We start from the raw sequence: 13,519 nt of genomic DNA on the forward strand, positions 1-13,519 counted from the left end.
TTATATACTATTGATTTTTATACTAATAAATGATACTTGCATACATTGTCATGATTCCTATTTATCACTGTATATTATTTATTAAGAATTGCAAACAAAGCAGTGAAATGACCATTGTTAAAAGCGCTATATAAATAAAATTGAATTGAATTGAATCAGTTTTGTGGAAAATTGTGCTGGCTGTAACACAAAATTTAATATAGACAGTTTTATATTTAAACTTAGGTTCTAATGTAATTGTTTTTTAAGTAACAGTGAATTCATGGCTAATAGTCTAATGCTGAACAGATATTTTAAAAAAGCCGCTGTATTGCAAAGAAAAATATAATTGCTGCACAGATAATCGCTTAAAAATCAAAATCGTAATATGGACCTGCACAATTATTTAACTGCAATTGCCTGTTTTTTTTTTTTTTTTCGTTTATTTTTTTTATACACACAATCTGGAATTTAGTGTCAATAATTAATAATTAAAATAAATTAATAATTTAAAAAGTATTTTTTTCATATCATTTTGAGATGATATATTTTGGCAAACATCCTCTTTATGAGATCATTTATGACATTACTTGCTGTTAGCCTGGATAAATACAGTACGTTTAAATGGAAAATTTGACATTGAATAGTTATCACAGTTTAAACAACCAGATATTCAAATATCCACAGTTAAAACGACAACTGCAATTAATTTTATCAAATCGTGCAGTCCTGATTAGTGATATGGTGACACTTTTTAAAAAAAGATGTTTTTGTTAAATGTTCCTGGATGGGGTCTTTAAGGTAGAAGTTGGTTTTCCAGCATAGAAAAGTTTTCTTTGTGCTTTGAGTGTTTTTTTTAGGCTGCAAGACAGAGAGAGAGAGAAAGCGAGAGGGAGAGAGAGAGAGAGCAAAAAAGAACCTGGAAGAAAAATACTGTTTTGAGCTGTAACATAAGTGATGAGTTATTAACTGCTTTCACTGGCTTTCCATTACACTGAATATAACTATAAATTCAATAAATAAATAAATAAATACATTTTAATAAATTTTACTTGTCAAACACACAGCTATACACAGTTTGATATGCAGTGAAATGCTTATACGATGACGGCTTGTCACCTAAAAACCAAAAAAAAAAAAAAATTGGAGTATTCAAATAGAAAAATAAAATATGAAATAAGAGAAAATTGTACCACTATAGAAAACTTTAGCTGGAAAAATTACAGTATGTACAAGTTGGCTAATAAAAGAGAATTGAAAAAGAAGTGAGAGATGTTAAATGTTTAAGTTATACAGTGAGATCAGTAAGTATTTGTGTGATTTTGCAAGTTTGAAAAAAAAAATGAAAAATCCGAAAATCACATTGTATGTTTTTTAACAATTTATTTGTGAATTACTGTCAAATAAGTATTTGATCACTTGCTTATCAGCCAGATTTCTAACTCTCAAAGACCAGTTATTTTGCTTTTAAATAGTCCATATGCTTCTTACGGAGCCACTCCTTGGTTTTCCTGGCTGTGTGCTTTAGGTCATTGTCATGTTGGAAGACCCAGCCACGACCCATTTTTAATGCTCTGACTGAGAGAAGGAGGTTTTTGCCCAATATGTCACAATACATGGCCCCGTTCATCCTCTCCTTAATACAGTGCAGACGTCCCCTGTCCCCTGTGCAGAAAAACACCCCCAGAGCATGATGCTTCCAGCCCCATGCTTCACTGTAGGTGTGGTATTATTGGGATGATACTCATCATTCTTCTTCCTACAAACACACCGAATAGAGTTAAGACCAAAAAGTTCTACTTTGGTCTTATCAGACCACAGGACTTTCTCCCATGTCTCTTCTGGATCATCCAGATGGTCCCTGACAAACTTCAGACGGGCCTGGACATGGTCTGACTTAAGCAGGGGAACCTTCTGTGCGATGCAAGATTTTAAACCACAGCGTCTTAGTGTATTACTGATAGTAGCCTTGGAAACGATGGCCCCAGCTCTCTTCATGGCTCCTCCCGTGTAGTTCTGGGCTGATTCTTTACCATTCTTAGCATCATTGATACCCCATGTATCTACTTAGACTTTGGCTTATTGTTAAAAAACCATACAACGTGATTTCCGGATTTTTCTTTTTAGATTCTGTCTCTCACAGTGGAAATGCACCTATGCTGAAAATTGTAGACCCCTCCATGATTTCTAAGTAAGAGAATTTGCAAAATCACAGGGTGATCAAATACTTATTGACCTCACTGTACAGGATACGTTGTTTATAAATAAATAGCTCTTTAAAAGAGAAATAAAACTTTATCCATTATTATAACAGGACGTGCTAAAAATAAGACGACATCTAATGGTTCTTGTGCACCAACATGCATCGTAATATTTTTTTCAGTAATGCAGCTGTTCATTAATTAGCCACTTTGTTAACTCATGTCATTACTAAGGTATTGTTATGCATGCGACATTATTTATGTAGGCATTACTGTGCAACAAACGGTGAAACTAACATGAAGAAACCAACAGAATATGAACACTTTCCAAGGTTTCCTGGATGCTCATGACACTAAATGTAGGGGAAGATTTATGTTTCTTTCTTCTTTTTTTCCTTCTCTGTCCTTCTTCCCCACTCACTCCTCTTTTGCAGGTCCTACAACAAGCAGCAGCAGTCAGGGGACAAGGCAAGGAACTAATTTGTTCAGTAAGGCAACACTAATCGCTTTCACTAACATGTGCTTGAGTGGCTGCAGATGGCTGCAAATATAATTCATTAACATTGTGAATCACTAACACAGAACAGAATTTCAGCATGTTAGTGGAGGAGGTAGTGATGCTGACAATCCAATATAGTGTGTGTGTGTGTGTGTGTGTGTGTTGGCAGAGCTGAAAACACCAATTACTTTCATATTTAAATCTATCCGTGTCATAGCGAAGATGCTGCGTGTTTAGACTGAAGTGTTAATATTTAATGCTGAAGAAACATTACGTTGGTGACGTGACAGTCAGCCATTCAGTTGACCTCAATGGCCCAGTCTATGAGCGGCAATGAGGTAGTGGAATTACAGGAGACAGGGTCATCGTGTCTGACTGGGAATAATTACGTCTTGCCCTCCTTTGACCCAATTGTGGACACCTGTCAGACGAGGATGCACCTGTTTGTCCATGCAGCGCTCGATGTGAGGGTTATAACTTTACATCTACAGTATGTCTCTGCTGTCCCTCCACATTAATAATAAAAAAAAAGAATCACTGGCCATGGTATGAAATGTTCCAGAACTTGTATTGAATTCAAACCCATGTATGTCTGGAAACCACTTTTTTTTTTCTTCTCTACTTTACAGATATGAACTGACAGTCTATTTGGAGTGAATGTAATGTTTCCACTGTAATAAATCCCAAATTGTAGGATATTATATCTAAAATACGCAGCAGCAATCAGGAGGGTGGTTTGTTCTTTCTGATCGTATTTTTGTCATGCTTTTTTTTTTTTTTTAATCTTTCACAATATATTGTAAGGACATGATGAAACAGCAGAAACGCCTGGATCACATGTAGGAAAATGTGGATGCTCAAGACATCGCGATCCTCCAGCACGCCGTGAGGAAATGGGATTGTTTTCTTCCTCCTACTCTAGAGTTCAGGCCTTTTTAGTATTTATAAGCAGCGAGATTGATTTTTATTTACTTTACTCTATGAAAAGGCTACAATTCAAATTTGTCTCGTGTCACTTGTTATTTTAGAAAAACTACATCGCCTCTATTTTATTCCTGCGAGCTGTGGATAAACATTTCATATTTCAGACCGTTCAGTACAATTTATGTTAAGAGCTACTGTGCTTTTTTTTTTTTTTTCTCACAAGCTTCCCTCGTTCCCTGCGAGTGTGTTTTTCTCAGCCTGAGAAGCTCTATCATAGTTTGGTGGTTACTACGTGATGACAGCTCATCAGCCCGCTGCTCTCGCTTCTCTTCTGTCTGGTGGGATCGTCTCGTTATTAGGAGTGTTGTGTCTGTTTACCCTGGACTGCGGGCTGTGTCGGGTCCAGCGAGGCCTGAGCTCATGTGTTTACTCTGGCGCTACCTGCTTCGCACTGAAAAACAGTGGCTGAGAAGGGGCATAACGTCAGACACGGCAGCGTGTGGCCAGGGACGCCAGGATAAACATCAGGTTCATTTGGACAGCCAAAAGGGGTTTCTTTCGCCCCCGGTCCATTGGTTTGCTTTAGATCCCTGTAGACATGCATGCCTTCCCCAGCACGCAGTCAGGCATTGATAAATTGGTGCAAATGTCTTCCAACAGACAGTTTTATGTCAGTTCACTGGAACGCACTGAATTGAAAATTGATGAGCATACTCAAGGTTTGGGACACACTCTGCCAAAATATCTAGGACACGATGAGAGCGTGTGCCCATTTTCTTGAATTTGGCAGCAGCTAAGGTTGAAATTATTATTTTTTTTTTACTTTTTCTGTCTCCTTAAAGATGTTGGCCTAAAGCAAAGCACTGTATCTTCAGTAGCATCACCGCTCCTGCAGTGAATAGCAGCTGACTTTACACCTTTAAATCTCTCACTCAATGTATTATGTTGATTTGTGAAATGAATAGATGGCATTTTTCTTGGCTCTGTCTTCTCCTAGTGTCAGATTGAACAGATGAGGCATTATTTAAAGCAGGCATGGTTTATAATTGACTAAGGATTAAAAAAAAAAAAACCTTCAAGGTTAAAGAGTTTTAATATATTGGCTAATCAAAGATTGTTCGTGTAATAAAGTTCTGTCAAAGGGCCATATTCAGAGAAGTGAGCAGTGTGATGTGGGGTCAAATAAGAAGCGGTATGAAGTCCAGCAGCACCGGCTGACAGTTTTATGCTCAACTAAAAAAAAAAAATAAAAAAAAATTGTGCAGACTGCCTAAACACACACAGGTCCATAAATTTTGGAACAGAAGTTTTTTGGCGTATGGCCTCTGTACACCACCACACTGAATTTCAAATATGGGAGCAAGTAAAGACTTTCAGATTTAAGTCAAGGCTTTCACAAAGTGTGGCCTTAATCAATCAGGAATTACAGCCTTTTTTTTTATACACACACTTTCATACACACACATTTCATCCAAGTATTAAAGGCAGTCCTTATGTTTGTAATTATGTTCATTTGTTCCATTATTTATGAGCCCCCCTCAAAAAAAAAAAAAGTGGTGGTATGAATGATGGCATTAATTCCTGAATGGTTAATCAAAGAGACATGAATGAACTGTATTAATAAGACTGTCTGTCAAATTCATAGATACTTTATTTTAAACCAGCATCATAATTGGCAACTATTTTATAAATAGTATAAATAATAAGTAATTATTATTATAAATAAATGACACACTAAACGATCCGTAACCAAAGCTAATGAATGCCCTTGAATGTTGAATTTGGACAAGTTTTCCTTGCAGGAGACTGCACCAAATTAACAGAAATATTGCCATTAATTAAATTAAATAAATCACATCACATAAGCAAATTAGGGTTTTTAATAGGCTCATGTTATGATTTCCTGACCTCAGTGTACTTTAGTAGCTCATGACTATTAATATTTGTGCATAATTAACTGTCATTTTGTGATGCAATGGGGAAAAATTGTGGCCCAAATCTGCCTAAGCATTATATTTACTTCTACTGTACTTCTTGTTCATCACCGTACTGCGCTTAAATGTCAATCAGTCTTATGCAAATTTTAGCACAAATCCCAGTGTGACTTTGTATGCATAAAACTGACTCCTGCTTATAGAATATATGCTTATTTTATACTAGATGTGCCCACAACTTAGTTCAAGCGATATTTAATTGCACTCTCATAAGCATGTTTTTAAAAATGTACAGTACAGCGCCATCTGTTGAATTTCGGATCGAACAAAAAAATGTATGTGTTACCGTGAAGTGTGCGATATGAAGGTGTGAGATCATATTTAGTAGTAAGTAGATTTCAATTGCACACTCATAACGGCGTATTTAAAGGGGTCATACGGGCCTACATGCACTTTTTTAAGCTGTTTGGACTGAACTGTGTGTTAGGAGAGTGCGTACCTAAATTACCTAAATGCGTTCATGTTTGCACTAATCATTTTTCACCAGACTGCTTTATAAACGCGGGTCAATATAAAGCAGGTTTTGCTAGGAAGCAGCTCCTAAAAAATGGATCTGTACTAACGCTTCGTGTTCCTGCTTCATCTTCACCAGGCTCAGTGAGTGTGATTTATTTTACTATGAGTCTTTGCAGATCGCCTTTTCTAATAATCACGATAAATGCGGAGTGTAAGTTAACTTACACTCTCATAGAACATGGTTATGGCTTCTTCTCTGTGTACATCTGTCTCTATATAATCCCTAATCGGCCTTTTATAATAAACAATGCATTAAGGTGATTGTCTAGTTGCAAACTGTGTACGTAGTCAGAAAACTATATTATGCTTACCTTTGTTACGTTAGATGGTTTATAACGATGTCTGTCGAAGATTAAGAAGTCATGTAAACACATCAGTAAACACATCGCGTCCGTGTCTCTCTCGGTAAGCTTCTCCGCTTTATGTTGTTGTTGCTCGCGGCAGCGTAACAGCCCCGTTAATTCATGCCCATGCAGTGATGAGAAAGACAAATCGAGTCAATGCATGTCCATTCTTTTAATTTCTGCGTTGTCAGGCGATATTACAAACTTCCGCGTAGTTTCCGTACTTAAATCAAACCAAAAACGACTGAAGAAAACAGGCTCAGGCTCCATAATCCAGCGTTTTCCAGTTTGGACTGCATTACTCACAAAGCACTGCATTGTTTTTACCAGTTAAAAGTAGTGTTTTTTTTTTACACAACCATTAAAATTTTTTTATTAAAAATATTTTACAAACTTTTTATTAGGACCCTAAAGATCATATTAACATTTAATGAAAAATGTGTCTGGATGACCCCTTTAAGTCTACCTGAGCCTCTAATAAGTACCTGGACTCCATATTAACATCAATTAACATCAACTGTTATACTGTAGCTGAACTGCCTGCCAACTAACACGCAGTATGAATGCAGATTAATTCCTGCTCTCTGTTTCACCCAGATGAGGATGGGTTCCCTGTTCCTGTCAAGGTTTCTTCCTATTACCATCTCAGAGAGTTTTTCTCGCCACTGTCGCCCTCGGCTTGCTCACCAGGGACAATCTGGACAACCATTTCGTTTCGTACACATTCACATTCCATTCAAACTTAAATGACAATTGTTAAAAGCGCTATACAAAAAAAATCAAATTTATTATTTTTTTAATTGTACAGCGCCATCTGTTGAATTTTTAGTTTTCACAAGGTCGATTTTTTTTTTTATAACATAGCGTTTTCCATATAAATTTCCGAGTAGCATATCTTCTCTTCTTGTGGGCTGATTGCGATGGAACAAAGCCTATACAGTATGTTACCTCAAGCTCGGCTAAACACACCTGTGAAAACCCATTAAAATGTGTTCAGTGGTACAAACAAACAGACTAAACCAAAATGTAAAAAAACGATCTTGATGTGTTGTTACTCATCGTACGTCCCACAATTTATTATTTTGCAAATATCAGACACACCAACTTTACAGTTTTATTATATGTATATAAAATCAACCCTGTGTGTAAGCTGACTCTAAATAAAAGGAACTTTCCCCGGGGTAATTATTGAGGAACTTTCAGGCTTAAGTCACTGATATCCCATTTTTTTTTTGTTGCTGGCAAACTTTACAATGATTTTAAGAGTGTTTCACGTCATGACCTCTATTTATCAAACACCACATTCCTTCTTTATCACAGAGGAAAGCCAGAGCTCTGAACACACTAATTGTTACCCTGCAGAGGGACAGTTTAACTTTTATGTCTTCGCTGAATATTAGGAGGCCTATTAAACCCGGGTGGCCGATTCTTCCACGGCTTTTGTTTCGGGAGTTACTCTTCTCCCTGTCTCTCTCTCTCTCCCTCTCTCTATCTCTCTAAAACACACCTGTCCTGCGCATTTCATTACACACTCTTCTGTACGATTATTAGTTCGATTTTTTTTCTACCAGGTTTCTCAGAGAGTGATCATAGTTAAAGCTGTTAGTGACTTTCAGATGCTGTAACATCAGCAGAGTGAGTAATGCCGAAACCAGAAGGCAAATGTGCTCTTGATAGTTATGTTTATTAGACTAGAAAGTGTATGGCAGCTCTGCCAGGATAAACATTAGGTTCATCTGGACAGCATAGTCAGGGCTTGTGTTGAATATTCTACTTGAAATTGCTGCAGGATCCAGAGTGCGTTTTTCTCCTTTACTGTTATTAGTGCTGTTTGACTTGCAAGCGACAGGTTAAGCAGGTTAACCCGGGTCTCATAAAAGAGTGGTATTGCTAATTGTGTAGTTTAAAACTTAGGTAAGTTATTTGCATACATTTCACATTGCCCCAAGACCTTTAGAATATTTTGATAGTTTATAGGTTACTAGGGAGGAAAAAAAACCTTTACATCGTCAAATTATTGCATATTATGTTCTGTTTAGCCAAAAAGTAAAAAAAAAGAAAGTTTTCATTTTCAGACGGTCATATTAGACCGCTATATTTTGTAAAAGCAGGAGTTTTATGTTCTATTTGCATATGAAATACAAGACATTGAGTATGCAGTATATTTGTATGTGGAAATTCTTTACAACATAACCATCTCGTAAAAGATTGTTGCTATTTATCCTGTTTGATGTCTTGTATATTTCAAGACAATTGAATTATTATAAGCAGCACGGATCGGTTAGCCCTGATGCCTCGCACCTCCAGGGTCTGGGTTCGGTTCCCGCCTCGGGTCTGTGTGTGGACTTTGCATGCTTGGTGGGTTTTCTCTGGGTACTCCGGTTTCCTCCCACAGTCCAAAAACATGCAGATTAGGCTAATTGGCATTCCCAAATTGACAGTAGTGTGTAAATAAGCATGTGAGTGTGTGTGTGTGCCCTGTAATGGATTAGCACCCCATCCAGGGTGTACCACACCTTATGCCCTAAGTCTTCTGGGATAGGGTCCAGGCCCTCCGCGACCCTGTATGCAGGATAAAGTGGAGTAAATTTAAATTACAAGTTGATCATTTTGTTTAGAGCAACATTTCGGTTTGTATTGACATCGACTGGCTAAAACGTTAGGACTCTTTATTAAAGGAATAATGACGGACATCAAATAGACCTGATGTGAAATTATTAGGAAATCAGTTTTTCAAGAATGTTTCCTTTCAAGAAGCATCTTAATCCATGACTTTATTAATTTACCCAAACTTAACAGTTCTATCTTTTCATACAAATTTCCTGATGTGAGATCATGTGGGGAACAGCAGATCCTGAGTGCTGGTGATTCAGTAAACTGTGTGTAAGTTGTTTTGTTTTGCACTGCGCCACAGTGTGCATGGCTCTAATCACAGATCAGCACTCAGGTGAGGCTGTTCGAAGGCAGAGCGGATCCGGTTTCTCCGCTTTATCAGATGATCGTGTCCGGGGAACAGCTTTGTGTCCTTAATGGCGCGGCTATTTCACCACTTTGCCCCGCTGAATGAGGAGAGGCCAAAGTGAACTGCTTCTCTGGAGCCTCTTAATTGCCATATGGGACTGAAGCTATAGAGGAGACTGAGTGCGCAGACACTCAGATCTTACAAGGTCTTCAGAACTGGTGGACAAATGAGAACTCTCGAATTCTCTCCAAAAAAGCTCCTAAAGGCCATCACACTAAATAATGGACATAAAAGTCAAGTTATCTTGTGAGTGCTCAAATATATAGTTGTGCTTGATAGTACTGTCTGTCGTGGTCCACATACACGAGCATCTACTTTTCAGCGAGTATAGTGTAAGCAGTAAATCTGCCGGGTGTAATAAAACAAGAAACATACCTTGGTATTTGACTTGGAGCACACCTGCGTCACCCCGCTCCCCCCGCCTCCCCCCAGGAACCTGCTGTTAACCTTTCATTCTTTAACTCGCACACACACACACAGCCATGTGATCAGTCCTCCAGGCCAAAAAAACCCTCGACTACACTTGCCCTTCCCCCATGGACTATGAAGCTTGACTGGAACGCTCCCACTCCTGTCTTCAGATGCCACCTGTAAGCAATCTGGTCTCCTTACCCCAGTCAAAGCCCTCCATTTCCTCAACTCGCTGGCTTTACCATGATTAATGGACCCAAAAGGAGTATCCCATACCCCATGCCGCTGATTCCGACAATCGCACGAGTAATGTTGGATCGAGTTTGTCGTAAGTCATACTCTGCAGTATTTCGTGAAATAAAGTGAATATGAATGATGTGATGATGTAACAATTAGCACAATTAAGTTTGAGGGAAACATTTTATAGAAAAGAATATTTTAGTTAGGGTGAGTCACTGTGTTAGGAATTTTTCATCTCTGCAAGATCAAACATTCCTTCAATGATTTATACGCAATCAAATAATTTGTATGACTTCAGATAAAGCTAATTATTATTTCATTTTTAAATGAATGTTTTATTGTCGTTTGTGAAACAATAATGCAAGGTATTTACAGAAATAAAATAACACACATACACACACGTACATATGCGCTGTTATATAAAAAAAGTTAAATAATTATAGTCATTTAATCACTCTAATATTAGACATAATTACACCTTCAACAATAACCATTACATTATTTTTCAGAAATAAGAAAGAATTAAGGCCTGGAATGAACAAAACACTTGGGGGGGTTTGAGAATAATCAACGACGTGTGACGATCATTTTCCCATAATAACATGTAAAATACTTTATTACTCCTTTTACATTACTGCAGTTTACCCAAAACCACAATTATTTGCTGTTTAAGGAACATTTTTATCCATTTATAGTTACAACTAATGAGTTCAATAGGTTGCTTCGTGTTTTAATAATAATAATAATAATAAAACTTAGCTTTTTTCCCCCTAATATTATGATATATTCTGACTATCCGGCCAGATAAATGATACAGATGTCTGCACTGTATAAACCACAATAGTGTGTTGAAAAGCAGCCCGGCAGGGTCAGCAGTTAGAACTGAGGCCAGAGATAAAGTAAGTGAGAGAGAGAGAGAAAAAAGGGATGAGCACAGAAAGGTAGAGGCCGAGGAAGAGTTACGGCCTGATCACAGAGGGGAGATCTGTTTCCCACATGACTTCCGAAAGGGAGAGAACTCTATCTCATCCTCCCGTGCTCAGATACACACACACACACACTTAGACACACATCCACACGCTATATGCATGTCATACATTCTTTGAGAATCCTCTGCACCTTAGAAGCCGCCATCAATCATCTCATCCTTTATGTGCGGAAGAGCTGGGATTTAAGTCGTCTTGTGGTGTGCATCTCATCATATCGTCCTCGGCCTGTTTGTCATTTCCAGACAAGATATTTGTGTGTGTGTGTGTGTGTGTGTGTGTGCTCTTCCATGGTTGAGGGTGGGATTAGCCGAGCTGTCATGCGAAGCACTGAAGTGAACACTGACTCCCATTTCTTATCCTGTTTCTTCCCAGTAGGCCGTCTAGTGTGAGGACAGAAGCTTCCAGAAGATGAGCCAAGAATAGAGAGAAGACAAGCTGACGACTTGAACAGAAAGAGAGAAAAAAAAAAAGAAGAAGAGGTTCCTAAAGAGAAAAAACAAATTATGCTGAAATGATAATGGTGGAGCCAAAATATTTGCACTTTTCTTCTCCTGTCGGTAGACATTCGCTCTGTCTCTGATTTTCGTTGTAAACATTTTATGACTCTGATGTAAGTGCACGAAGCATCGCATAAGAACATTATATGGCACTCGGACACGTGGCTGACTACCTGCTTCAACCCGCACGACACGTTATAAGTGTGTTCAATAATACTAAACTCACAGCGAGGTCTAGTCAGTATTATACACCAGATTTTAATCACAAACCTTCCATGTAGTCTCCTGACGTAGCGGTCATAGTTGCACATAACCAGTTTGTTTATATAAGATCACGTCTTTTATTTTTTTATTGTATGTATGGCAAGAACGAGATAAAAACTATATAAAAACATGGTTTGCCAGCACAACATGATGTGTGTAGATGATCATGAGCATAACACACGTGTTGCAGGTTTAAATTGCGTATCACGCGTCTTATAAAACTTCACTTAAAGATGAGCCAAGGATGATGTACAGTATCAGATCAGTCGAAAGATGATTGTGTTTAAAAACTTTCATAGCAACTGTTTTATAAGAAACACCTGCTAAGTCAACAAATCATGTTTAATAAACAGTCTTAACATGGATAATTAAATAATAATAATAATACATTTCTACATAACTTTTTCACAAGAATTTATGCCAGATACATTCTTTGCCTTCGTAATAACTTCATAACACATGTATAAGATTAAAATAACATTTCTGTAATAATCCATTTTAATGCAAGAACAATTTGTCAGTATTGCAAAAGCACAGCTTTTTTTTTATACATAAAGGGAAATAATGTAATAATTCGCCTTTTAAGATCCTTCACATAACAGCTCCCGACACAAACCCTTTTAAAAACAATCGCCGTCTGTAATAAAATGTCTCCTCTATGATTAACTCGCGATTTACTGTAACAACAACACGATCGAGTTTTCTCTCGGGTTTCATTTCCTGAGACGCCAAACGCAGCCGTATGTTCATATTATGTAAGGAAATTATACGTATCAATATTATGATTATGATTATTATTATTATTATTATTATTATTATTGTTGTTGTTGTTGTTAATCAGTACTTATAGATGTGTTATAAAGTCCTTTAAGATAAGGATTTAGAAAGAGGAAGATGAGAAAATATTCCAGAGGTATAGAGAACACCATTTAATGTGATCTTTCTGGTCGAGGAAAGATGGTGTGTGTATGTCTGTGTGTGTGTGTGAGAGAGAGAGAGAAAGAAAGAGAGGGAGAGGTGTGTGTGTTTGGATGCGTGTGTGTGGAGACGTCCTTGGATGTGATTGCTTTGGCTTGTGAAAGGAAAAAAATGAACCAGTGAAGTTGTAAATATGTATCATATGTGCTTTTTGGTCTTTTCAGTCATGCCACGGTCTTTCTAAACAGTTTTTGCCATCATTTAGAACCTCTTTTCGAGTAAATTGTGTAATTAAAGTGTTTTGCTCTCAGCCTGAGTTTGTTTGAAAGTTTGTTTATTCCACTTAAATGGCTGTGTGTTAATAAATACACTTTTCATCAGTCACTCCTCTGTTTATTTAAAAGTTTTGAAATTTGCCATCATTAGTCATCTTTACTCAGTGGCCTGATGTTTAGAGAGGCTGCCACTGTGAATAACTGCGATATTTATGTAAATTAACACAATCTCAAGTATTTGTATGACGTTATTTAATATTGAATCAAACGACACATTTGCAATAGTAGTGTGTTTTAAAGAACATTTTTAGCCCAACAGTTAGTAGTAAAGGCAGTATCTGGGGTAATAACAAAAAAATAAAAATAATTAAAAGGTCCCATTTTTGATTATTTAATATTTTCTTAACACATTAACACAGGTCTTATTGTTCCCCCAAAGTGTGTCT

The 13,519-nt window shown here is 37.3% G+C and overlaps 1 protein-coding gene across 11 annotated transcripts in view; it reads left to right on the forward strand.

Annotated features, from left to right (window-relative positions):
* The window catches only part of smoc1 (SPARC related modular calcium binding 1), a 69,493-nt gene extending 57,232 nt beyond the window's left edge, over positions 1-12,261 (forward strand). For 7 of the 11 annotated variants that reach the window (XM_053509989.1, XM_053509990.1, XM_053509996.1 and 4 more), the window contains 2 exons: positions 2,615-2,648; positions 11,492-12,261. In XM_053509989.1, the coding sequence (XP_053365964.1) occupies positions 2,615-2,648; positions 11,492-11,531 (74 nt within the window). In that variant the 3' untranslated portion in view covers positions 11,532-12,261. Of the gene's footprint in view, positions 1-2,614; positions 2,669-11,491 lie in introns of all 11 variants that reach the window. The other 4 variants (XM_053509991.1, XM_053509993.1, XM_053509994.1 and 1 more) reach the window with 3 other exon arrangements.
* The last annotated feature ends 1,258 nt before the right edge of the window (positions 12,262-13,519 follow it).

This window comes from Clarias gariepinus, chromosome 13 (assembly GCF_024256425.1).
Source record: "Clarias gariepinus isolate MV-2021 ecotype Netherlands chromosome 13, CGAR_prim_01v2, whole genome shotgun sequence".
Taxonomy (NCBI): Eukaryota; Metazoa; Chordata; class Actinopteri; order Siluriformes; family Clariidae; genus Clarias; species Clarias gariepinus.